The following is a 24,092-nucleotide window of genomic DNA, read 5'->3' as shown; positions in this document are numbered from 1 at the left end:
AAAGGACATGATGTCTGTAATGGTAGGTCTGTGTTTCTCAACTGTGGGTGGGGATTCTGCCCCAAGGGGCCACCAGGCCACAGCTGTGAATGTCACCACTGGGGTGGGGGCTCCTGGCATTGAGTGGATGGGGCCAGGAATGCTGCTGAGCCCCTCACAGTGCTCAGGACAAACCCCCATAGAGAATAACTCAGTCCTCGTGTCAGCAGTGCTAGGGGAGAGACCTTGTTTAATTTAAACTGTCAAAACACATGAAACAATATAAAGAGCCTTGTTGGTTCATCCACATAATATACTTTTAGCACACATGGGCCATCATAGGAGTTACCCATGGAAACAGCTCTTGGGACTTCTCTGGCCCAGTGGCTAAGACTCCATGCTCCCGATGCAGGGGACCTGGGTTCAATCCCTGGTCAGGGAACTAGATCCCACATGCCACAACTAAGAGTTCACATGCTGCAACTAAAGATCCTGAGTGCCGCAACTAAGACCAATCAAATAAATAAACAAAAATGGCTAAGATCAGTTGTAGTATGCGGGCTTCCCTGGTGGTTCAGTGGTAAAGAAGCCGCTCACAGTTCAGGAGTTGTTGTTCGGTTGCTCAGTTGTGTCTGACTCTTTGCGACCCCATGGACTGCAGTACGCCAGGCTTCCCTTTCCTTCACCATCTCCTGGAGTTTACTCAAACTCATGTCCATTGAGTCAGTGACGTTATCCAACCATCTCATCCTCTGTTGCTCCCTTCTCCTCTCAATCTTTCCCAGAATCAGAGTCTTTCCCAACGAGTCAGCTCTTCGCATCAGACGGGCAAAATACTGAAACTTCAGCTTCAACATCAGTTCTTTCTATGAATATTCAGGGTTGACTTCCTTCAGGATTGACTGGATTGATCTCCCTGCTGTCCAAGGGACTCTCAAGAGTCTTCTCCAGCATCACAGTTTGAAAGCACCGGTTCTTCTGTGCTCAGCCTTCTTTATGGTCCGGAGGGAATGGCAACACACTCCAGTATTCTTGCCTGGAGAATTCCATGGACAGAGGAGACTGATGGGCTACAGTCTATGGGGTTGCAAAAAGTCGGACACAACACGACTGAACAACTGAGCACATTTTCTTTTAAAGAGAACAAAGTATTGCTGATTGAAGCCCACCAGTATACAGACACCTGTTAGAGCAGCTGTGAAAAATTCAGTCCCTGAATATCCACACCCGCCCCCGCCCCATTTGATGATGCAGAGAAACCAGCTGCCCTGGGCTGAATGGAAGGCAGGGGGGCTCAGCCTTCAAAGGCACATTCTAAAACCTGCAGCCAGCTGTCTGCAGCTGGAAATTGTGAGCCACTTCACGATCCCTGAGAAGAAATGGGAAGTGGATTTTGTCAGTGAATCACCACCAGTGAAAGTCCTGAACACGTAAGCCCCCTCCCACCCCCAGGAGGTACTAGGAGGCCTGACACGCTGGCCCACCTTCAGGGTGGAAGCTGGCACCCTCCTGCCCCTCCCACCTCCTTCAAAAGCAACTCCTACTTCCCTGCCTCGTGAAAAAGGCAAAACCGGACGTTTAGAAACATAGACAAGTTCAAAGAGGACAATGTTTAAAACACCCACCTGCTCTTATTCAAAAACAGACACTGTTTAATATTCGAGGGTTCTTTCCTCAGATGTTTTTGCAACCTTGCATTTCAATATTATTTACAGATTTATTTTTACAAGACTGGCATCATTAGTGAAGGTCTGAACAACTTATTTTGGAAACTACATTTTTTTTTTCTTTTAAGAGTATATTATGGCTTGGCAGTTCCTCAAACAGCTAAACATAGAGTCACCACATGACAGTGATTCCACTCCTACGTGTACACCCGAAGGAACAGAAAGTGAGGACTAGAATAGATATTTGTAAATGTACGTCCAGAGCAGTGCGATTCACAAAAGCCAAAAGATGCAAATGAGACAAACGTCCTTCAATAGATTAATGAGGAGATAAACGCAAGTGTCCCTCCACACACTGGAGCATCACTCAGCCACGAAAATAGGAGAAGCCCTGACACTCACTACCACGTGGACCAACTTTAAGAACACAATGCTCAGTGAGAGAAGCAGACACAGAGGGACACAGAGGGTGTGATTCCATCCATGGGAAATGTCCAGAACAGGCCGATCCACAGACACAGAGAGTGGGTTCACTTTTAACTTTGAAATTCTTACTTTCATTTCATTGTACTTTGAAATAATTTTAGGCTTGTAGAAGAACGCAAAGACAGTTCCAAGAGTGGCTGTGTACCTTTCACCACCAGTTTCTGAATATTCCTTTGAAACTTTTCATTGTGGGAAAATACATATCCTGTGAAATTTACCATCCTGTCCATTCTGGGATCACGTCCAGCCTGGGGCCCTAAGCTGCTGCCTGATTCCTTCCAGGGCCACAGGGAAATCCAAGAGGGTGGGGTGCTTGGGTCACTCCAGGGAGCAGCACCCCTTGTGGGCCCCAGAAGGCCATCAGGCAAGAGGAAGAAATACACCTGGATTGTGGGTGTGGAATGTCATTAAATATTTCTATTGTAAAATACACATACCGTAAATCTGCTGTCTTGACCATTTCTAAGTCCACAGCTCAGTGGCATTAAGTACATTCACATTGTCCTGCAACCATCCCCACCATCACCTCCAGAACTTTCTCAGCTTCCCAAACTGAAACCCTGTCCCCATGAAACTCTGACTCCTCATCCCTGGGGCTTCTCTGATGGTTCAGGCAGGGAAAGAATATGCCTTCAATGCAAGAGACCTGGGTTCAATCCCTAGGTCAAGAAGATCCCCTAAAGAAGGGAACGGCTACCCACTCTAGTATCCTTGCCTGGAGAATCCCATGGACAGAGGAACCTGGCAGACTACAGTCCACAGGGTTGCAAAGAGTCGGACACAACTGAGCAACTAAGACTTTCACTACTACTACTTTCCCCATCTCCTCCCCCAGCCCCTGGCCCCACCATACACTTCCTGTCTCTGTGGATCTCCTCTAGGACCTCTTGTGAGTGGGATCAGACAGTGTGTTCTTCCGTATCTGGCTTCTCTTACCGAGCATCATGTCCTCAAGGTTCATCCATGTAGTCGGAATCTTCTTCCTTTTTAAGGCTGAGTAATATTCCACTGTGTGGATGGACCTCATTGTGTTCATCCATCATCCATCCATGGACACTTAGGGTGTCTCCATCTTTTTGGCATGCATCAAGCTGCTGTGAACACGGGGGTGCAAATATCTCTTCAAGTCCCTGTGCTCAGCTCTTTCCAGGATGCACCCAGGTCATATGGTGATTCTATGTTCAACCATCCAGACTTTTCCACAGCAGCCACACCATTTTACATTCTTCGGAGCAGCCATGCACAAGGTTCCAGTTTCTCTACATCCTTGCTACCACCTTGCCATTTTCCATCTTTTTGATAATAGTCAGCTTAGTGGGTGTGAGGTGGCGTCTTGCTGTGGTGAGCCCTTCCTGTTTTTTTAAAGAAAAAAAATTTTTAATTATTTACTTATTTATGCTGAATTTTTTTGTTTTTCTTGGTTGCACCTCTCAGCATGAAAGATCTTAGGTCCCCGGGCCAGGGATGGAACCCATGCCACCTACAATGGAAGCCAACAGTCTTAACTGCTGGACCACCAGGAAGTCCTGAGCCTTTCCTGCCTTAAGTCGTTTTGTTTCTGCAACAGACCCCAGTCTTCCCGCCTAACATAAACACAGCAGAAAGAAAATCTCCCCCAGGAGGAGACTTTCCAACCCCACATGCAAGCATTCGCATGCAGATCAAGGCAACAAGTGTTGCAAGACCTTTTTTTATGATAATACTTCCTATCAGTGAGGCTGTGGCAAAGCAGGCCTTTGCCTCTGTTGCTTGTGGGAGAGTAAATTCTTACAGCATTTCTAGAAGGTCTTAGGTAACAGCTGTTTGTTGCCCTAGAAATTCCACTTCTAGGAATTGATCCCAAGAAAATTATCTAGACTGCCACAAATATGTATACACTGAGGACCAAGACATCCTTTGTGTAATCACCACAAAACTGGGAACTCTGAGCTTCCCTGGTGGTACAGGGGACAGGAATCTGCCTGACAATGCAGGGGACATGGGTTCGATCCCTGGTCTGGGAAGATTCCACATGCCTTAGAGCAACTAAGCCCCTGAGTCACAACTACTGAGCCTGCCCTCCAGAGCCTGGGAGCCACAACTACCGAAACCCGCGTGCTCCAGAGCCCATGCGCTGCAGCATGAGAAGCGCTGCAATGAGAAAACTCAGCACTGGAACTCGAGAGCAGCCCCCGCTCGCCACAACCAGAGGAAGCCCACACACAGCAACAAAGACTCAGTGCAGTCAACAGTAAATAAATAAATCACTGGAAATTCCAAAACAGATAAATAACAAGGAACTGTTTTATAGCACAGGACTTCCCTGGTGGCTCAGATGGTAAAGAATCTGCCTGCAATACAGGAGACCCAGGTTCAATCCCTGGGTCAGGAAGATCCCCTGGAGAAGGGTACCCACTTCAGTATTCTTGCCTGGAGAATCCCATGGACAGAGGAGCCTAGCGGGCTATGGTGCATGGAGTCACAAAGAGTCAGTCATGACCGAAGGACTTCCACTTCACCCTTCACTGTATAGCATAGGGATCTATCTTCAATAACCTATAATAACCTATATGGGAAAAGAATCTGAAAAAGAATATAAATAAGTATGTATGTGTGTGTGTGTAAAACTGATTCACTTTGCTATACACTTGAAATTAACACAACATGGTAAATTAACTATACTTCAACTATATATAACTATATATATATATATGTATTATATATGCAAATGAGATAAAAAGTAGCCCAGAGTCTGAGATAAGCCTGCTCATCTCTGCCATCCCCCCTCCAGTCCCTGGTGAGGGTGTTTTTATGGAGCTGGCATAATGCCAGGGGCACGTCAGGGTGCCTTGTGTTTTATCGCCAGTGACAGACGTGTGTGACGTGTGTGCGTGCGGATTTGTGGCCAAATCTGGCCTCTTCAGGCCATCTGAGGCCTGGTTCTTGCCCAGGCCTGTACAAGGCACGTAGGGAGAAGTGGTTTTTTTTTGTTTACTTCCCTTTTCTGGCTGTTTGTTCAAGAGTCCAGAGGACTCTCAACGGTTCTGTGTGGAGCGTAAGCTCAGGAGAGAGGGCGGGGCTTGAAAAGACCACTGAATGAGAGAGGAGTTCAGCTTCTTTTCCGTTGACTTCAGCATTTGATGAAGAAAGTTTTCAAACGGAGGGAACTTTACAGGGAAGGCCCTTATCGCCTCTGCCCAGAGGCTACCTAAGTCGTATTTTGCTGTGTTTACTTTGTCCGTTTACCCATCTTGTTTAGTTGCTCGGTCGTGTGTGACTCTCTCCAATCGTATAGTCTGGGGCCTGAAGACTCCTCTATCTATAGGATTTCCCAGACAAGAATACTGCCTTTTCCTTCTCTGAGGGGGTGGGGGTGGGGGTGGGGTGGAGATCCTCCTGACCCAGGGATCCAACACAGGTCCCCTGTACTGCAGGCAGACTCTTCACCACAGAGCCACCAGAGAAGCCCCTTACCCATCTTACTTTTTTAATTCTTTGGCCACGCCATGCACCTTTGGGGATCTTAGTTCCCCAAGTGGTGGTTGAACCTCTGCCAGTGAGTGTGGAATCCTAACCACTGGACTCGCCATATTGACTCTTGTGGGACCGTGGACATGGACCCTCAATCATCCATGTCTTCTCCTTTCCATTCCTAGCAGCTCTGCTCTCACCACCTCCAGGAAGCCCTCCCTGATGCCCCTCTTTTCCTCCCTGCAGTCCAAGGGCCCTCACCTCTCACAGACTCCCTACCCCCAGTGAGGCACCTTCCCCTCTGATTTCTTGCTTTTTCTTTTTATGTCCTTCTTTAAATTTTTATTTTATTGAATTAGAGAACCCTAGAGGTCTACAGTCCACAGCGTTGCAAAGTCAGACATGACTGAAGCGACTTAGCAGGCACGCACACATAGTTGATTTACAATGTTGTGTTAATTTCCTCTGTACTGCTGTACAGTGACTCAGTTATACTTATATGTACATTCTTTTTCATATTCTTCTCTTCCCACTGTATATATGTATTTATTTTTGTTTGTGCTGGGTCTTTCTCTAGTTGAGGTGAGCGGAGGCTACTCTCTAGTTACTCGGTATGTGGCCTTCTGATTGTGGTGGCTTCCCTTGTTGCTGAGCACGGGTTCTAGGGCACAGGCTCAGCAGTTGTGGTGCACGGGCTGAGCTTTCCTCCACATGTGGGATCTTCCTGGACCAGGGATCGAACCCATGTCCCCTGCGTTGGAAGGCAGATTCTTTACCACTGAGCCACCAGGGAAGCCCTCTTTCTCATATTCTTTTCCATGATGGTTTATCATAGGACACTGAATATAGTTTCCTGTGCTATATAGTAGGACCCTGTTGTTTATCCATTCTATGTATAATATATAAGGACTTCCCTGGTAGTTCAGTGGTTAAGAATTCACTGGGCAACGTAGGAGATGTGGGTTTGATTCCTGGTCAGGGAACTAAAATCCCACATGCCTTGGGGCAACTAAGCCTGCTCACCACAAGCAGAGTCTGTGCGCCTTGGAGAAAGATCCTGCATGCTGCAACTAAGACCTGATAAAGCCAAATAAGCTAATATGTAGGTTGCATCTGCTAATCCTACATTGTCACTCCTTCTCTCCCCCTTTTGGGTGTCCCCAGATTACATGAAGAAAGAAGGAGAAAGTGACAGTGGGGGAAGACTGGATGAGTCGGGGGACTCCTGTGATTGTCATGCGGGTGATTGTCACTCCTGGCATCCAGTGGGTGGGGCCTGAGAGGCTGCTCCTTGGCCCACAGCGCCCAGGATGCCCGAAAGTGGGGAGTGGGAATTCATTTCTCCCTCAAGAACGCCACCCTGGGACTTCCCTGGTGGTGCAGTGGCTAAGAATCCGCTTGCTGATGCGGGGGACACAGATTCGGTCCCTGGTCCAGGAAGGTTCCACATGCTGAGGAGCAACTAAAGCCATGCACCACAACTCCTGAAGCCTGCGCTCTAGAACCCGTGCTCTGCAACGAGAACCCACCACAGTGAGAAGCCTGAGCACCACAACTAGAGAATAAGCCCTGCTCGCTGCAACTACAGAAAAACCTGCATGCAGCAAGAAAGACCCAGCTCAGACAAAACTAAAATAATAACAATAGTAAAAAACCCAACCCTGCCTGAGTTTCACGAGGGAGATGTGACAGCAAGCAAGGTTTCTGGTGCTGGAAGAATCTGGAGGAGAGTTTGGTCCTATTCCGTGTTTACCATCTTAGAGGCGGGTGCCTTGGTGCCCCCGACGGGCACCCACAGTGACAGGACAGTGGTATCATCTTGTACATCACTTCCACCTCCCCCACAGCAGACTGAGGGAGCTGCCTCCAGAACCAGAGTGCACCCTCTCCACCAGGATGACAGGACACTGCCCACATCTCTGCCCAGAGTTAGGGGCCCTCTGACACCCAGATCCCCCACGGCCACTTTCTCAGACACATCCCACCCTAACCCTACAAGCACCCAGTTCTTCCTCCACCCCTGCTTTTCTCCAAGTTGCTACAGTTTTTCATTTGTTTTTCACCAGTGTGTGCTCAGTTGCTCTGCCATGTCTGATTTTCTGTGATTCCATGGACTGTAGTTCATCAGGCTCCTCCGTCCATGGGATTTTCCAGGCAAGAGTACTTGAGTGGAGTGCCATTGCCTTCTCCCTTTCCATCCACAGTGATTCCAAATTAAAGCGTGCTTTGGCCTGCAAGGGCTTGGGGCCAGCCACTGAGGAAGGAACCTCCTGCCCCAAGTTTTGAGTCCGGAGGCTCCTGCTGGCTCCTTGTGGACTGCAGAGACCTGGAAGTCACCCCCTAGACCCTGGCCTGGCAGGTAAGAACCTCTTGGAGACACTTCCCTGACCAGGTTCTGTGTGCTGGGGGCTCAGCTTGGAGTCTGGTCACTATCTGCACTCAGTCATGGGGGGTAAACACAGCTCAACCCACCAACCAGTGGCTGGCCATGGGCAGTTCCAGATCAGTTCTGGAATTCTTGGCTCAGAATCGCTCATCTGTGTAACACACTAGAGTCTATGCCATATGGCAAAGACCCAGATTTGGAAACCCAGAGGCTCTTTTAGCCTCAAGAAATCAGAGCCTAGGGCTTCCTGGTGGTCTAGTGGTTAAGAATCTGCCTGCCGACGCAGGGGACACCGGTTTGATCCCTGGTCTGGGAAGATCCCACACGGTGTGGGGCAACTAAGCCCATGAGCTGCAACAACTGAACCTGCACACCCTAGAGCTTGTCTTGGCAACAAGAGAAGCCACCATAAATGAGAAGCCTGAGCACGGCAACTAGAGAAAGCCCTCGAGTGGCAACGAAGACCCAGTGCAGCCATAAATAAATAAATAAATAAATAACATAAAAAAAAAAAAAGAAAACGGAGCTTAAATAATGACATACTGGCACCACAAATAGTGAGGACCCTTAAGTGTTACCCTAAGATGGGTGATCTTTGTTTTTCGAATGTTGAGTTTTAAGCCAGCTTTCTCTCTCCTCTCTCACCTTCATCAAGAGGCTCTTTAGTTCTTCTTCACTTTCTGCCATAAGGGTGGTGTCATCTGCGTATCTGAAGTTATTGATATTTCTCACAGCAATCTTGATTCCAGCTTGTGCATCATCCAGCCCGGCATTTCAAACGATGTACTCTGCATATAAGTTAAATAAGCAGGGTGACAATATACATCCTTGACATACTCCTTTCCCAATTTGGAAGCAGTCCATTATTCCATGTCTGATTCTAACTGATGCTTCTTAACCTGCATACAGGTTTCTCAGGAGGCAGATAAGGTTGTCTGGTATTCCCATGTGTTTAAAAATTTTCCAGTTTGTTGTGATCCACACAGTTAAAGGCTTTGGTGTAGTCAATGAAGCAGAAGTAGATGTTTTTCTGGAACTCTCTTGCTTTTTCAATGTTGGCTTAAAACTCAACATTCAAAAAATAAAGATCATGGCATCTGGTCCCATCACTTCATGGCAAATAGATGGGGAAACAGTGGAAACAGTGAGAGACTTTAATTTTGGGGGCTCCAAAATCACTGCAGATGGTGACTGCAGCCATGAAATCAAAAGACACTTGCTTCTTGGAAGAAAAGCTAATGACTAACCTAGATAGCATATTAAAAAGAAGAGACATTACTTTGCCATCAAAGGTCCATCTAGTCAAAGCTATGGCTCTTCCAGTAGTCATGTATGGATATGAGAGTTGGACTATAAAGAAAGCTGAGCACCAAAGAATTGATGCTTTTGAATTGTGGTGCTGGAGAAGATTCTTGAGAGTTCCTTGGACGGCACGGAGATTAAACCTAAAGGAAATCAACCCTGAATAGTCATCGGAAGGACTGATGCTGAAGCTGAAGCTCCAGTACTTTGGCCACCTGATACTAAGAACCGACTCACTGGAAAAGACCCTGATGCTGGGAAAGATTGAAGGCAGAAGGAGAAGACGACGACAGAAGGTGAGATGGTTGGATGGATGACTCGATCACTGACTCAATGGACATGAGTTTGAGCAAGCTCCGGGAGTTTGTGATGGACAGGGAAGTCTGGCATGCTGCAGTCCGAGGGGTTGCAAAGAGTCAGGCACGACTCAGTGACTGAACTGAACTAAGATGGGTGATTGAGAGCAAAACCTGGAAATAAAAGAAACATTGAAAGTAATTAGAAAGTACAAATTCATCTGCTTTTTTGTCTTCACCATGAGTGACAATTTTAAACAATATCATTGATTAAATATTCTTCCCCTGGGAAATTTCTTTGGTTGGCCTAACACTTGCGATTAGTAGTCTTTGAGTTTTTTTTTTTTTTAAGATTTTTAAATTATTTATTTATTTATTTTTGGCTGCACTGGGTCTTCCGTGCTGCAAGCAGGCTTTTAAAAGATTCAGTAAGCCAGAGACTACTCTACAGCTGTGGAGCACAGACTCCTCATTGTGGTGGCTTCTTTTGTTTTGGAGGATAGGCTCTAGGGGTGCAGAGGCTTCAGTAGCTTTGGAGTGTGGGCTCAGTAGTTGTAGCCCATGGGCTTAGTTGCCCTATGGCATGTGGAATCTTCTCTAACCAGGGATCAAACCCATATCCCCTGCATTGGCAGGTGAATTCTTAACCACTGGACCACCAGGGAAGTCCTAAGTAATTTTTTTTTTCCTAAGTAATTTTTGATGTGGACCATTTTTTTAAGTCTTTATTGAATTTATTATAACACTGCTCCTGTTCTATGTGTTGTTTCGGCCCGGAGGCATGTGGGCTCTCAGCTACCAGACCGGGGATAGAACCTGTGCCCTGTGCATTGGAAGGTGAAGCCTTAAGCACTGAACTGCCAGGTCAATTCCTCTGCAGAGTCTTAGTAATTGTACATAGGGATGCCGAAAACTAGACGTTTGTATTACAAACGCCGTGTAAGTAAATAGTAAATATTTCATTCAATAGAAAAGGGAATTTGGAAACACACAGGGACTCAGCCACATGCTTTGGAGAGTAAATTTTCTAATAGTTTTGTAATAGTTCAAGGTCCCTTTGTGGAAAGTTTGTGTCTCTAACCCCAATGGACAGAGTATTGTAGATTGGAAATAAAAAAATGAGATAAAACTGAGAGGCAGGGATTGTAAAGACAAAGAAACAAGTAGCTACTTCATTCCGTGTAACTCTTTGGAGACTCTATTTGTGCCTAAAACATAAAAACATGAAACAAAGTGGGGCCTGCAAGAATAATATTTTTGCTTGGGGCAAAATTTATTTCACACGTGAACTATCTCTCTGCTTTTATCCACAAGGAAAAGCATTTTTGCTGAAGGCCAAATGGTACATAAAATATTTTACTAAATTTAAATATTATCTTTACCATTTAAAGTTCTTTTTTAACTCTAAGTTGTTTCAACATGTGAAAGATCGGATCCAGAAAATCATTATTATGATCGATAAATATTAGGTTACTAAAAATTATTCTTTCCTATAAGGGGACGGGGCCCTAGGACCCCTCCTCCAAATATCCGTGGCCTTTGTCGCCCAGAACCACCCGGGGACGGAGTCCCTGTGGGAGAAAGGACCCTGACTAGGGCGACGTGGACCACAGTGGAGACGTGGACCCGTAAGACTCCGACCCCACCCCCACCCACACCCCCACTCACACCCCCAAAAGCCGGCGCAGAGGTGGGCCGCGGTCGCTAGGCCTGGCGGTGGGGGGCGGGGCGAGGCGCGCGCGCGCGCGCGTTCCCGACGCCACGACGGCCCCGCCCCCTCCGCGCGTCCGCAGAGCTTGGCAACGGGACGGGGCGGGACCTGAAGCATTCTTCCAATCCAAGGCGCGGTCCCAACTCGGGTCCCTCGCCGCTTGCCAATCAGACGCCGAGAGGGGCGGGCGTGCCTGGGTTTCCCGGTGGCTCCGCACCCTCGTGCGGCCGCGTTCCCGCGGCGTGGGGGCGTGGCCTGAGCGCGTTGTCTATAAAGGTGGGCGGCGACGGCGGCGCCATTTTGCGAACGGCGAGCAGCGGCGGCGGCGCGGAGAAGCGCAGCGGAGGTTTTGCTGGTTTCGGACCCCAGCGGCCGGATGGTGAAATCCTCCCTGCAGCGGATCCTCAACAGCCACTGTTTCGCCAGAGAGAAGGAAGGGGATAAACCCAGCGCCACCGTCCACGCCACCCGCACCATGCCGCTCCTTAGCCTGCACAGCCGCGGAGGCCGCAGCAGCGAGAGGTAAGCGCCCCGCCCCCGCCCGAAGCTTCCAGAAGCGGCGCCGCGCAGGCCCGCAGGGGGCCGGCCTTGGGGCGCCACGGAAGTCCGGGGAGCGCGAGGTCCGCCCCTTTGTCGAGGCCACAATCGTACCGGGGGCGGGGTGGGGCGGGACCGAAGCGGGCGGAGGGGCCTCTGATTGGATTGAGGGGCTTCCAGGGTACCTGGTCGAATTGAGGGGTGTGTGGGGGGGAACACGGCGGTTTCCGTTTGGATTGGGGGAAGCTGCTAGGGTCCCTGGTCGGGTTTGGGGGGCACCAGAGTTCACGTCCCGTTTTAGAGGCGCGGGGGTCGGGTTTGGGGGGCGGCTAGGCTTGAGGGGCGAGGTGGAGCCCACGGGTCCGGGGAATCTGGACTTTACGGGCAGACGAGCCCAGCGGAGTGGCCTTTCCCACGGGACGGCGGCCGCCCTGGCGATCCCTTTATAGCCCAGAGGACGCGCGGAGTCGGACAGCGCCACGTAGACGGCGCCCGGGGCCCTTATCAGGGTGAATGCCGGATCGCCCTGCCACCGGAGGACTGCTGTGCTAGGGATGGTCGTGGTCAGGGACGGGGGTCCAGGGGAGCTGCGCTCGGCGCGGAGCGCGAGCTCTAATGAAGGGGACCCCGGATGGGAGCCGAGGAAAATGGAGGCGACTTTGGGGCTTGTTTACACTGCTCAGCAAATGGCTGCTGGCATTGCCGGCTGCGCGATTGTGAAAATCTCCCCCGGGGCCGAGGGCTCTCTGCCGAGATGACGCAACCGGAGGCCGCGGGGAGCGCGCGGGAGGGCGTCACCGTGGGCCGGGCCCCGCAGCACCTGCGGGGGCACTCATCGGGCCCCACGTCTCCCAGCGAGTGAAGGGACCGCCGCAGGGACAGCTGCTGCGGACGGACAGGTCAGATCACTAAGAAAAGCTTGCTGGAGCCTCAGGTTGGCTACAGACCGCACAGAGGGAAAGGGGAAGACCGCACAGAGGGAAAGGGGAAGCTGGAGCGCTGGGCTTAGAAAGGGGAAGTAGAACTTGACGCAGGATTGGGTGGGGCGGCAGTTCGTGCCAGTCGTGAGATGGTTAAAGGGGAAAAGCACCCCCGCCCCCGGGGACGGGTGGGTCTTTAACCAGCGTATCACCCGTGGCGTCTGGTTTGAATGGACACTTGTTTCTGTGATTGTTTAGCTGCCCCGCCGCCGGATGTTGATTTTTGCGCTCGGTGTGAACGTCGCCCTTGGAAAAGGGAGGCAGGGTCCCTGGTGGACTTGGGCTCTGGAAGGCCTTGACCTTCAGTTTGGCCGTATTGGGACGCCAGGCCCTGTTGGCAAAGGCCGCGGGGGTCTCCTCCCAGTGCTGCTCATCTGCTGTCTCCTCCAGTTCCAGGGTCTCCATCAACTGCTGTAGTAACCTGGGTCCAGGGCCTCGGTGGTGCTCCTGATGTCCCTCACCCACCCCTGAAGATCCCAGGTGGGCGAGGGAATAGTCAGAGGGATCACAATCTTTCAGCTAATTTATTTTACTCTGTAAGTATTCCCCTCCCTCTGGACTCCTGGTTACCTGAGCTGGGGGGAATGCAGTCAGACCCACAGTGCCTGCCTCTCAGCAGACGGCAATCATTTGTGCACTTGTCATGTGCTGGGAGCTCTTTTCCTGGTTTTACCCAGTGCTCTGAGCCCAAGATAGAAGGAACAAAGGTGCAAACCACTGCCCAGGCTTTGCCTGAATCTCTAGTAGTTGTTGGCAGCTCATGATAGCACCTTAGCCTGGGGCTCTCTGTGGTCTTGGGCAGAGCTGATGCTGCTCAGAGGCCTCCGTAGCCAACATCAGCACTGGGTGGTGGGGGTGTATGAAAGGTCATTTTGGTGCTTTTCTGGGTTGTTGGGGTAGCCAAGGGAAAGATCCCCAACATGTGAAGGTTGGTGTTTATGGTTGAATGTGATTTTTTTACCCCTGCAGGATAATCGGCTGAATGTAACAGAGGAACTAACGTCTAATAACAAGACGAGGATTTTTAATGTCCAGTCCAGGCTCACAGAGGCCAAACACATTAACTGGAGAGCGGTGCTGAGCAACAGCTGCCTCTACATCGAGATCCCGGGCGGCGCTCTGCCCGAGGGGAGCAAGGACAGGTGAGGGCCGGCCTGTGTGCAAGGAGGAGGGAAGCCTGAGTCAGGAGACAGATGGGTTGTTCATGTTCTGGAATGGGGGTTCTCCTTTTAAGCAGTGGACCAGCAGTTACCACCCAAGGGATGAGGGGAGGGGGTGTTACTGCTGGCCTCAAGTAGGTGGGGCCAGGGGCACCCCACAGTGTCTAGGAATGCCCCTTTGAGTGATCTGCCACCAGTGTCCGTAGTGCTTTAGATGACCCTGGATTAGACCTGGGAGAGATTGGGGTTCAGACGGAAGTGGAAGAATCAGGCTGAGGCCCCGGTAGTGGTGCGGGTGGGCAGCTCCTGATGCTGGAACTTCAGCTTCGCAGTTCTTCTTGAGTTTGCTGAAGAGCAGCTCCATGTTGACCACGTCTTCATTTGCTTCCACAAGAACCGCGATGATCGAGGTAGGTTGACTGCCTTCCTCAGATTCTCCAGGGGTGAGAGGAGGGGGAGGCCAGGTAAGGAGGTGGAGCCCATGGAGTCCAAGACTCAGGCCTTGGTCTCCAGACTCTGGGCCCTGATTGTGGACAGGAGTTCCGACTTAATTGTGTCTCTTCTGCAGCCGCCTTGCTCCGTACCTTCAGCTTTTTGGGCTTTGAGATTGTGAGACCGGGGCATCCCCTTGTCCCCAAGAGACCCGACGCTTGCTTCATGGCCTACACATTTGAGAGAGAGTCCTCGGGTGAGGAGGAGTAGTGCGTGGCCCCGGGGCCACTCGGGCCTCCATTGCAGTCCCGTCTGTGTGCTTCGCGCCGTGCCTGCTGCGGGTGGTGTGATCAACTGCGCTGACCAGCGTCAGCCTGCTCACCTGCTGGTTTGTCCGCATGTTGTAATTGTGCAAATAAACGCTCACTCCAAATTAGCCGTGTATTTCTTGAAGTTTAATATTGTGTTTGTGATACTGAAGTATTTGCTTTAATTCTAAATAAAAGTTTATATTTTACTTTTTTATTGCTGGTTTAAGATGATTCAGATTATCCTTGTACTTTGAGGAGTTTCTTATTTGAAAGTCTTTTTGGAACAGTCTTAGGTCTCTTAACTTGGAAAGATAGGTATTAATCTACCCTTCTATTGCTCTCAGAAATCCAAATAAAAGTGATTATCCCTCTTAAGACCTGTGTTGGCTCTATGGTGTTGATGGGCTTTGGGGCCAAGGGAATAGGGGCCTTGGGCTTGCCAGGGGCTGAGGGAGCTGTGCTCTCAAGCAAGAGTTGTGAGGCAGTAAGGCCCTGGTGTCAACTTTGGCCACAGCCAGCTCAACCTGGCTACCTCCATACCTCATCTTCCTGCCACCCCTGGGCAGGTGGTAGCTCTCCCCACCCTGCCTGCCACTCCCCTTTCCTTGGAGCCCTTCCCTGGGGTGACGGAGGCAGGCTGGAGTGGCCTGGTTCCAGGCTGAAGCTGTTTACTGAGAAGTGGAGTGGGGCAGGGCCTGAGTGGGGCTTTCCCAGGGGTGAAGGGGAAGGAAGTGGTGGGTGTTTGGCTGTGGACATCCTCAGCCCTCTTACGGTGTCTTGCTGGGGGAGGGAGCTCTGCTGGTCGGTGTTCTGACCGGAGCAAAGGTGGGGTCTGAGGCAGTCAGAAGGCAAAGACCCTGCAGTGGGTGGGGGTGCTGTGCCTAGTTGCCCAGTTGTCATGGGGTACAACTCTGACTCCATGGGAGACCCTCTGCTAGACTCCTCTGGCCATAGGGATTCTCCAGGCAAGGATACTGGAGTGGGTTGCCATGCCTTTCTCCAAGGGATCTCCACCCAGGGTTCGAGCCCAGGTCTCCCACATTGTGGGCAGATTCTTTACCATCTGAGCTATCAGGGAAGGGTGAAGGTAAGGGGGTGGCTGAAGGCCAAAGGCGGCAGCCCTGCAGCGCCACCTGCTGGCTGCACCTGGGGTTGTGCCCTGCAGATTGACAAATAGGTTGCAAAGCAGGTATCTTAGGAGAAAGGAATTCAGAGGGATTCAAGTCTATCTGGGGGTTGGGTGGGATATTCGGTTGATTGATGATGGAGTTGGCTTTCAAAGGTCTGGGGAGAGGGCTGGACACTTCAGTCTGTGTGGGCAGGGCATGGGCAGAGAAAGGGCTTTGGGGTTGGGGTGCTGGAGGATGTACAGGAGTCTGAAGCAGAGCATAGTGGGGAGGTATATCAGCAGAAGGAACAATGCATAAGGTCTGGAGGCCAGAAAGCACCTACACAGAGGGGTGATGTGCCAGGAGAGGTTGGCCGGACAGCATGCGGAGCCTTTAGACAAACCCCTTGTGTTTTGAAGGTACTAGGGAGCCTGAGCAGGGGAGGGACCAGGTTACACCTGGGGATTAGAAAGTTCCCCCCAGCATCGCCATGGCTGGTGAAGGGGCATGACTGGAGACCCCACACAAGGGCATTGGGACCCCTCAGGGCTCTTGTATCTACTTTTCAAAAGTACACACTGAGACTTCCTCCTCATTCTCTCCCTCAGGTCCCTGATGAGTCTGTAAACAACTTTGTTTATTCTATCATTCTATGCTATTAAACACTTAGCGTGTATTAAGTATGGGCAGGGCCTCAGAAGTCAACCTGATGGGTGAGGTGAACAGGTGACAAAGAGATGAATAAATACTTGCAGGTGGTGACAAGTGCTTTGGTGGGAAGCATGGCCAGGAACTGGAGAGGGCCCAGGAGGGTCAACTTTATTTGCTTAAAAGAGGCGAGATTCAGCAAGTCCGGCAGAGGAAACAGCCAGTGCAAAGACTTGGTGGCTAGACAGAATTTAGTGTTACAGAGGGGAGCAAGGAGGCCGCAGTGGATGAAGGGAGTAGAGGGGGTGGGCATGGGAACCAGGGGAGCATGTGGGCAGGTGAGCTCAGACCCTCCTGCGGTGGGCTGGCTATCTCAGGTTCCAGAGACCTCTTTCCCCATGGAAGCCCCCAGCAGTTCTTGACAAGCTGTTGACAGTTCACACCACCATCCTCAGCGCAAGGGCAGGCTCTAGGGCCTTTGGGAGGAGTGTCCACATTGCCATGGATACACTGACCATCAGACCATAGTACCACAAGGGCACCTGGCTTCTACTGAAAGGCAGTGGGAGGGGTTCCAGCCACTGGGAGAGGCATGAACTGGCAGTGACTCCACCTGTGGAAGAGGGGTGGGCTCCTCTGAAAGCCTCTACAGGCACTGGCCATTAGGCCCCAGCCCTGGAAGGGGGCAACTGCATTCTGGGGGTAATGGGGGGGATTGGGCCTAATTTCCCAACTGCATTCTTTGCTGGCCTGTTGGTCCCTTCTGAAAGAGGGCGTCCGCCCTATGATGGATTCACCAGCCACCAGTTCCAGCCCTGGGAGGTTGAGGGTGGCCTGCCACTTGGGAGAGGCCCTGGAACAGGTGCGTCACTCACAGGCAGGGTCAGTCCCACAGCAGACTGAGGGCGAGGTCCACTGAGGCCACTGTGGCTTCCGTCAGGTATTCGCAGCAGAGCCAGTCCTCCAGACCAGGCACCTCCCCACCCACGGCCCGCTCGGCCAGGTGCAGGACCAGCATGGTTCGGCGCACCCGCAGCCAGGACCCCAGAGGGGCTCCGTGGCTGCGCAGCTCGGGTCCGGGCCCCCAGAGCAGCGCCTGCAGTGCTCCGCGTGTCCGGGCTGCCGAGGGCCGCACGCGGGTCAGCTGGGCCGCCAGACGCTCCAGGCCTGTGGCCACGGGTGTGGCCAAGGGCACTCCCGGGGCAAGCAGCTCTCGGAGCAGGCGGCCCAGCTGCCGTGCGTGGATGCCAGGGGTGCCGGGAGGCCGCGGGTGAATGCGTCTGAAGTCCGCAAGAAGCAGGCGCGGGGGCCCGGTGGCCGTGCAGCCCCGAGGCGCCACCAGCAGGAGGTTCTCCAGCCGCAGCTCGGCCAGGGCCACACCCAGTGCTTCCAGGCGCTCCAGGGCGGCGCTCAGCTGCAGCAGCAGCAGGGCCACGGTCTTCGTGAACTCCTCGGGCGGCCGAGCGCCTGCCTCCACAAGCCACTGGGCCACAGTGAGCTCTGGCACCTCGGCCACCAGGGCCACACTGCCGCTCCAGGGCGCCTCAGGCAGCGCACCCTCGGGCAACAGGCCGCACAGCCCCTGAAGGTTGAAATGCGGGTGCAGAGAGACCTGTAGCTCCAGGCCCCAGGGGTGGGGCTCCTCAGCTCCTGGCTTGGGCACCTGTGGGACAGAGGGGGCCTTCAGAGCCTGACCACAGAGCCCCTCCACCCTGAAAACCAGCATAGCTTACCCAGAGGCTCTACCTGTTCTGAAACCTTCCCACCCACCGCAACTTGCTCCACTATCGCAGATCACTCCAGAAGCAAGGTTCTTGTTAATTCAGATATTGTTCGCCAACATGATTTAAGGAAAACTACACCTGGGAGGATGGTGCTATGAGTCTTCCCTGGCGGCTCAGATGGTAAAGAATCTGCCTTCAACGCGGGAGACCCAGGTTTGATACCTGAGTCGGGGAAGATTCTCTGGAGAATGGAATGGCTACCCACTCCAGTATTCTTGTTTGGAGAATCCCATGGACAGAGGAGCCTGGTGGGCTATAGTCCATGGGTTTTCAAAGAGTCAGACACAACTGAGTGACTAACACTAACAGTATACCAGGGAGGAGGTGTTTAACAGCTAAAGTTTCCAGCCTGCCAAAGGGTATCCATCACTCGTGCTTGCCACTTATTAAGGAGGAAGGTGACAGCAAAGGTGCTGGAGCTGGGCTGTTCAGTAGAAATACAGCTCAGGCCACAGTGTAATTCAAAATTTCCAGTAGCCACATTTTAAAAAGTGAAAAGAAACAGGTGAAAGTAACTTTCTTTCTTCTTCCTCTTCTTTTTAATATTCACTAGTTTAATTTTTTATATTCTGCATGTAATTGAAAACATACAGGATTTGTTTTTTATTTCACTAAGTATAATACCCTCCTGTGGTGTTGGAGAAGACTCTTAAGAGTCCCTTGGACAGCAAGGAGATCAAACCAGTTGATCCTAAAGGAAATCAGTCCTGAATATTCATTGAAAGGACTGATGCCAAAGCTGAAGCTCCAATACCTTGGCCGCCTGATTCGAAGAACTAACTCATGAAAAAGACCCTGATGCTAGGAAAGATTAAAGGTAGGAGGAGAAAGGGATGACAGAGGATGAGATGGTTGGATGGCATCACCAACTCAATGGACATGAGTGTGAGCAAGCTCCCTCCAGGAGTTGGTGATGGACAGGGATGTCTGGTATGATGCATTCCATGGATGGTGTCAAAAACAGTCAGACACAACTGAATGACTGAACTGAACTGATAATACCCTCCAGGTTCATCTATGTTGCAAGTGGCAAAATTACATTCTTTTTTATGGCAGATTAATAGTAGTCCATTGTATATATATTTCACATCTTCTGTTGATGGACACTGAGGTTGCTTCCATGTCTTGGCTATTGTAAATAATGTTGCTGTGAACATTGGGGGCACATAGATATTTTCTAATGAGTGTTTTTGTTTTTTTCTAGATATATACTCAGGATTAGAGTTCTTGGATTATATGCAGTTCTATTTTTAGTTTTCTGAGGAACTTCTAAACTGTTTTCCACAGCGGCCACATCATTTTACATTCCCATCAACAGTGTACAGGATTCTCTTCTCTCCACGTCCTTGCCAACATTTGTTGTCTGCGGTCTTTTTGATGATGGTCATTCTGACAGGTGTGAGGTGATACCTCTTTATGGTTTTGCTTTACATTTCTCTGATTAGCGATGTTGAGCATCTTTTCATGTACTTGTTGACCATCTGTATGTCTTCTTTGGAAAAATGTCTCTGCAGGTCTTCTGCCTAATTTTTCATTAGCTTTTTTTTTTTTTTTTGAGTTGTATGAGCTTGAAAATAACTTTCATAATCTATTTTATTTAATCCAATATACCGAGAATATTATCATTCAACAGGTCATCGATGAAAAAAAATTAGTGAGATGTTTTACATGATTGTTATTTATACTAAATCTTTGAGACCTGGTGTATATTTGGCACTCAAAGCACATCTCAGTCAGGACCAGCCCCATTTCAAGTGCTCAGAAGTCACCCATGGCCAGCAACTGAAGTACTGGTCAGCAAAGCTCCTTCTAGAAAGTAGGAGAACATCAATTCTGGAGATTACATTTGACTCACTTTGGGGCAGGGGTTAAAAAGCACAGATGCTGAGGTGGGGCACTGGGAGCGTGTAGTTTAAAAATAAAGTCCCTTGGGACTTCTCTGGTGGTCTAGTGGTTAGGACTCCAAGCTTCCAGTGCAGGAGGTTCAGGTTCAATTCCTGGTTGGGGAACTAAGATTCCCCCACACCATGTGGCGTGGCCAAAAAAACCCCCAAAACAACCAACACAACAACTCCCCAGGGGCCTCTGAGATGGAACGAGGATCAAGCTGTCAACTAAAGAACTCATAGCTAGCAACAACTTACTCCCTCCACACTCCCATCTGTAAAATGGGTTCATAATAGCACAATCTGTCAAATGGATGAGGTTCCTCCAAAATGGTGACATGTCTGACTCTTGGTGGTCACATTTATTTGACAGGAATTTTTTTTCCCTTGGTGGTGCATAAAACAGAAGCACCTTATAATAAAATATGGTGATGCTTGCATGAGGATTAGCTGAATGAAAGTGCGGAAATCTCTTCAGAACAGCACAGGACATGAAGGAACAGTGCTCAGTACATTTTGTTGAAGATGTTGATGATGGAAAGTGGTATCTATCAGCTGGCAGTGGGTTTCTAGCATCAGAATTTACTGGGGAGTGAGTTCAAAAGCAGACTCCTGAAGACTTCCCAAGAGGTCCAGCGGTTAAAACTCCTAGCTTCTACTACAGAGGGTGTGGGTTCAATCCCTGGTCGGGGAACTAAGATCCCACATGCCCCGTGGCAGAAAAAAAAACAACAAAACCGGGGAGATTTTAACAAGACTCCCAGGTGAGTCGAATGTAGGTGGCCCCACACCTTAGAAACGTGATTCCTAGGACTGACGGCGTTAGCTGCAAAATAAGCAATTAGGCCCGAGAAGGAAGGCCCTGGGTTATGCCTTGGAGGGGAAACTGGGGAAACCTCCGGGGGGCGGGGCGGGGGCGGGGCTCACCTTGGCAGCCAGGAGATGCCACGCCTCCTCATGCACGCGTACCAAGCGGTAGTAGAGCGCGTCCCCGCTCTCCACACAGGGCGAGCTGTCCAGGAGGCGGAAGCCGTGCTCTGGCCGGCAGGGGCCTGGGCGGCCCCCCAGGAGCCGGGTGTGCAGCCGGGCGTGCACGACGCGGAGACCCTCCAGCTGCCGGGCCTCCAGCGCGGCGTGCACGGCCTCCGGGTGGTTCAGGTCGTGGAGGGAGAGGCCCAGTTCGGCGTCCAGCGAGCTGAAGGGCGGCTCTGCAGGCGGCTGGGCTGGCCCCGCCCTATCGTCGTCTGCCTGGCTCTCATCCACACTGCGGGACCCCACAAGGGGCTTCCGAGGCGGCCCTGCTCGAGTGAGGCTGGGGCTGGAGGCTTTGTGGGTAGGCAGCGACTGGGTCCTGGTGAGGGTCTTCTTGGGCAGGGGTGGGGGCAGGGGCTGCGGGTCAGTCACGGGGCGCTCAGATGTCCGTGGGCGGCAGGCCTTGGAGGGCAGCAGGTGGGTGCGGACCTCACCTGGGCGGGGGAAGCAGTGGGGGAAGGGCGTGAGGACACGGGGAGTGGGTTCCCAGCACTCTACCCTCGGCCATAATTCCTTCATCTCTAAAATGGAAAAAATAGTGACTTCTCTAGTGGTGCAGTGGTTAAGACTCCGTGTTGCCCCTGCAGGGGGCGCTGGTTCCATCCCTGAGCCGGGAAATAAGATCCCACATGCCACGGAAGTGGGGTGGGGGTAGCCAAAACAAATTTTTTTTGGTTGGAAAAAAACAGGGAGTTCCTAGGTGGTCCAGCGCTCTTACTGCTGGGGCTGGGGTTCAATCCTTGGTCAGGGAACTGAGATCCCGCAAAACCGCACTGCACCACCAATAAAAGAAAATACCAACGCTCAACTACTTTGTGCCCTGTGAGCTAAGGATGCCATCTCCAATTTGTAAATAAGGAAACAAAGCTTCAGAGGAGTGACAAGTCAGTGGCAGAGAAACATCCGGCCCCCACTTTCCTGTCTGGTTCTGGGCAGGTGACTGAGCCTCGCTGAGCTCCAGTTTCCTCATTTTTAGAAACTGGCGATCCAGCTTTTTTTTTTTTTTTTTAAACAAAGAGTTTTATTAAAATAGTTAAAAAGCTGCTGTACGGGACTTCCCTGGTGGTTCAGTGGTTAAGACTCTGTGCTCCCAATGCAGGGGGCCCAGAACTAGCCAGGGAACTAGCTCCCACATGTTGCAACTACAACCCAGCACAACCAAATAAATAAATATTTTTAAAAAGCTGCTATAAAAAAAAAAAAAAAAAAAAAAAAAAAAGCTGCTATAATCGAGTTAAATGATTCCTTAGATGGTAATGAAAGACCCAACCGTCCTGTTCTGGCTGCCTTACCGGCCACCTGTCCCACCGCCCACCGAGGGCCCCTCCCAGGCTCTCACCAAGGTTGCTGTACGTGTGCTGTGCTGAACAGGCGGGGGTGTTGGCCCCAGGCATCTTGGTGGGTGGCTCCAGGTTGCTCATGCTGCTGGGGGAAGGTCAGAGTGGATGGCATGTGTGTGAGGGGCCCCCTGCTGTGTGGCCCTTGGGAGGGTTGCTTGACCTCTCTGGGTGAATGTCACCCATCAACCTTTCAGGGCAGCAGGAAGGACCTTGTACTCTTGTGATAGAGACAAAATGTCCAGCTGGGAGGGCAAGACATCTAGGGGGCAGGGGTAGCATCTGGGGGCCGGTGACAATACCCAGGGACCCGTACTTAGGCCTTGTCCGCAGAACTCGGCCCCCTCAAGCCGTGCAGTCAGCAACAGCAGCCTGACCCCTAGCCCTGCCCCACCTAGATTCTAGGTCACCCCAGCCTTGAAAAGTGGCTGCTTCGGCCCAGCCCCCGCCTTAGCCCCCCTCCAGGAGCGCCCTACCTTTAGGACTGGCGTGACCTCGGGGCAGGAGGGCCCTTGAGGACCAACTCCCAATAGCTGCAGCTCCTGGCCTCTCGGACTGTCTGACCGGTCCCTGCAGTGAACCGGAAACGCCAGGGCAACTGTTAGACCACAGGCCCGGACGGGAGGGGGCCTTTCTGCAGTACTTCCCCATGAAGGCTGCTGGGCTCCAGGGCTGAAAGCTGATGGGAGGAGAAGGGAAGACGGGCCGAGTTCCTGAAGGTTACACGAGGTGGGCAGCCGAGAGGACCGAGCCCTGAGAGGTTGGGGGGAATCGAGGCTTTTTAAGACTCCCCCAACTTTGGGGAGGCAGGGAACCTCAGAAGTGAAGGTTCAAGGAGAAATTCAGCCAGGTGACCTTTCCTCTGTGGTTTTCACTTCCTCCGAAGCCACTTCCCCTTCTGCAGGATCATCTGAGAAGCCCCCAGAGTGCATGCCCCGACTCCTCACCCATCCCAGGACCCTTGGCAGGTACTGCTCCATTTGAGCCCCAGTTCTGTGACTTGTTGTGTGACTTTGGGCCAGTCACCACTCCTTCTGTGTTCCAGCAAATACAGAAAGATGGCTCCTGTTTGCTGTCTCCAGCCACACTAGCTGGATTTGTTTTTTTAATTTAATCAACTCACTTCCCTTCCCCCCCACTACTTTAATGCATTGATTTAGAAAAAGACATTTGATAATAGAATTGCCATACATGGAAAATCAAGAAATGGTGAACCTCCAGGGAAAGCCAGACAGTGTGAAATTCTAGCTTAAGTACATGCTGTCTAACTGTCTGGGGGCCTGAGGCTTACCTTACCTGCTCGGAGGCGTGAGTGGCATCTCTCTGAAACCCAGCCTCTTCCCCTCTGTAGAGGAAGAACCAAGAAGTCACTGCGGTTGAGAAGATGCAAAGACATTTTTGTTTTGTAGTCTGAGCATCTTCCATGCTGAGTTTCTCCTCCTGCCCCATCTCATTTCCCTGAGAGGGTTGGAGTCCACGCAGGGTCACACAGAAGGTCCAAGGTGGGCTGAGAGGTCTACAGGCCGGCTGTTACTGGGTGACCCCTGGGTGTGAGGAAGGAGACAAATCCATCTCATGGAGTCCCCCACATTTTGGGCC

General features: G+C 51.3%; 2 protein-coding genes and 1 long non-coding RNA gene across 5 annotated transcripts; 1 reads left to right on the top strand and 2 right to left on the bottom strand.

Annotated features, from left to right (window-relative positions):
• Positions 1-9,108: 9,108 nt before the first annotated feature.
• On the bottom strand, positions 9,109-11,476 carry LOC139034340 (uncharacterized). The gene is made up of 2 exons (XR_011486763.1): positions 11,235-11,476; positions 9,109-9,740 (listed from the first exon to the last, which is right to left on the bottom strand). It is a non-coding gene; the product is annotated as an uncharacterized lncRNA (long non-coding RNA).
• An 86-nt stretch (positions 11,477-11,562) lies between these two features.
• On the top strand, positions 11,563-14,819 carry OAZ1 (ornithine decarboxylase antizyme 1). Its single transcript, XM_070465021.1, is given in 6 exon segments — positions 11,563-11,799; positions 13,185-13,242; positions 13,244-13,330; positions 13,764-13,936; positions 14,279-14,364; positions 14,523-14,819. Coding segments are annotated over 6 exon segments (684 nt in total). The 5' UTR covers positions 11,563-11,653; the 3' UTR covers positions 14,657-14,819.
• Positions 13,830-23,325, bottom strand: PEAK3 (PEAK family member 3). Of its 3 annotated transcripts, none has more exons than XM_070465020.1 (4): positions 22,970-23,059; positions 22,496-22,581; positions 21,052-21,590; positions 13,830-18,117 (listed from the first exon to the last, which is right to left on the bottom strand). In XM_070465020.1, the coding sequence occupies exons 2-4, from the start codon at positions 22,575-22,577 to the stop codon at positions 17,338-17,340; spliced, it is 1,401 nt and encodes a 466-aa protein (XP_070321121.1). In that variant the 5' UTR covers positions 22,578-22,581; positions 22,970-23,059; the 3' UTR covers positions 13,830-17,337. The 3 variants fall into 3 exon arrangements, with proteins under 3 accessions (XP_070321121.1, XP_020750944.1, XP_070321120.1); XM_020895285.2 differs by having other exon boundaries at positions 22,496-22,578; XM_070465019.1 differs by lacking the exon at positions 22,496-22,581 and having other exon boundaries at positions 22,970-23,325.
• Between the last annotated feature and the right edge of the window lie 767 nt (positions 23,326-24,092).

This window comes from Odocoileus virginianus, chromosome 3, assembly GCF_023699985.2.
Source record: "Odocoileus virginianus isolate 20LAN1187 ecotype Illinois chromosome 3, Ovbor_1.2, whole genome shotgun sequence".
Classification (NCBI taxonomy): domain Eukaryota; kingdom Metazoa; phylum Chordata; class Mammalia; order Artiodactyla; family Cervidae; genus Odocoileus; species Odocoileus virginianus.
Note: the sequence above shows the minus strand (reverse complement) of the source record. Positions and strands in the feature narration are given on the sequence as shown.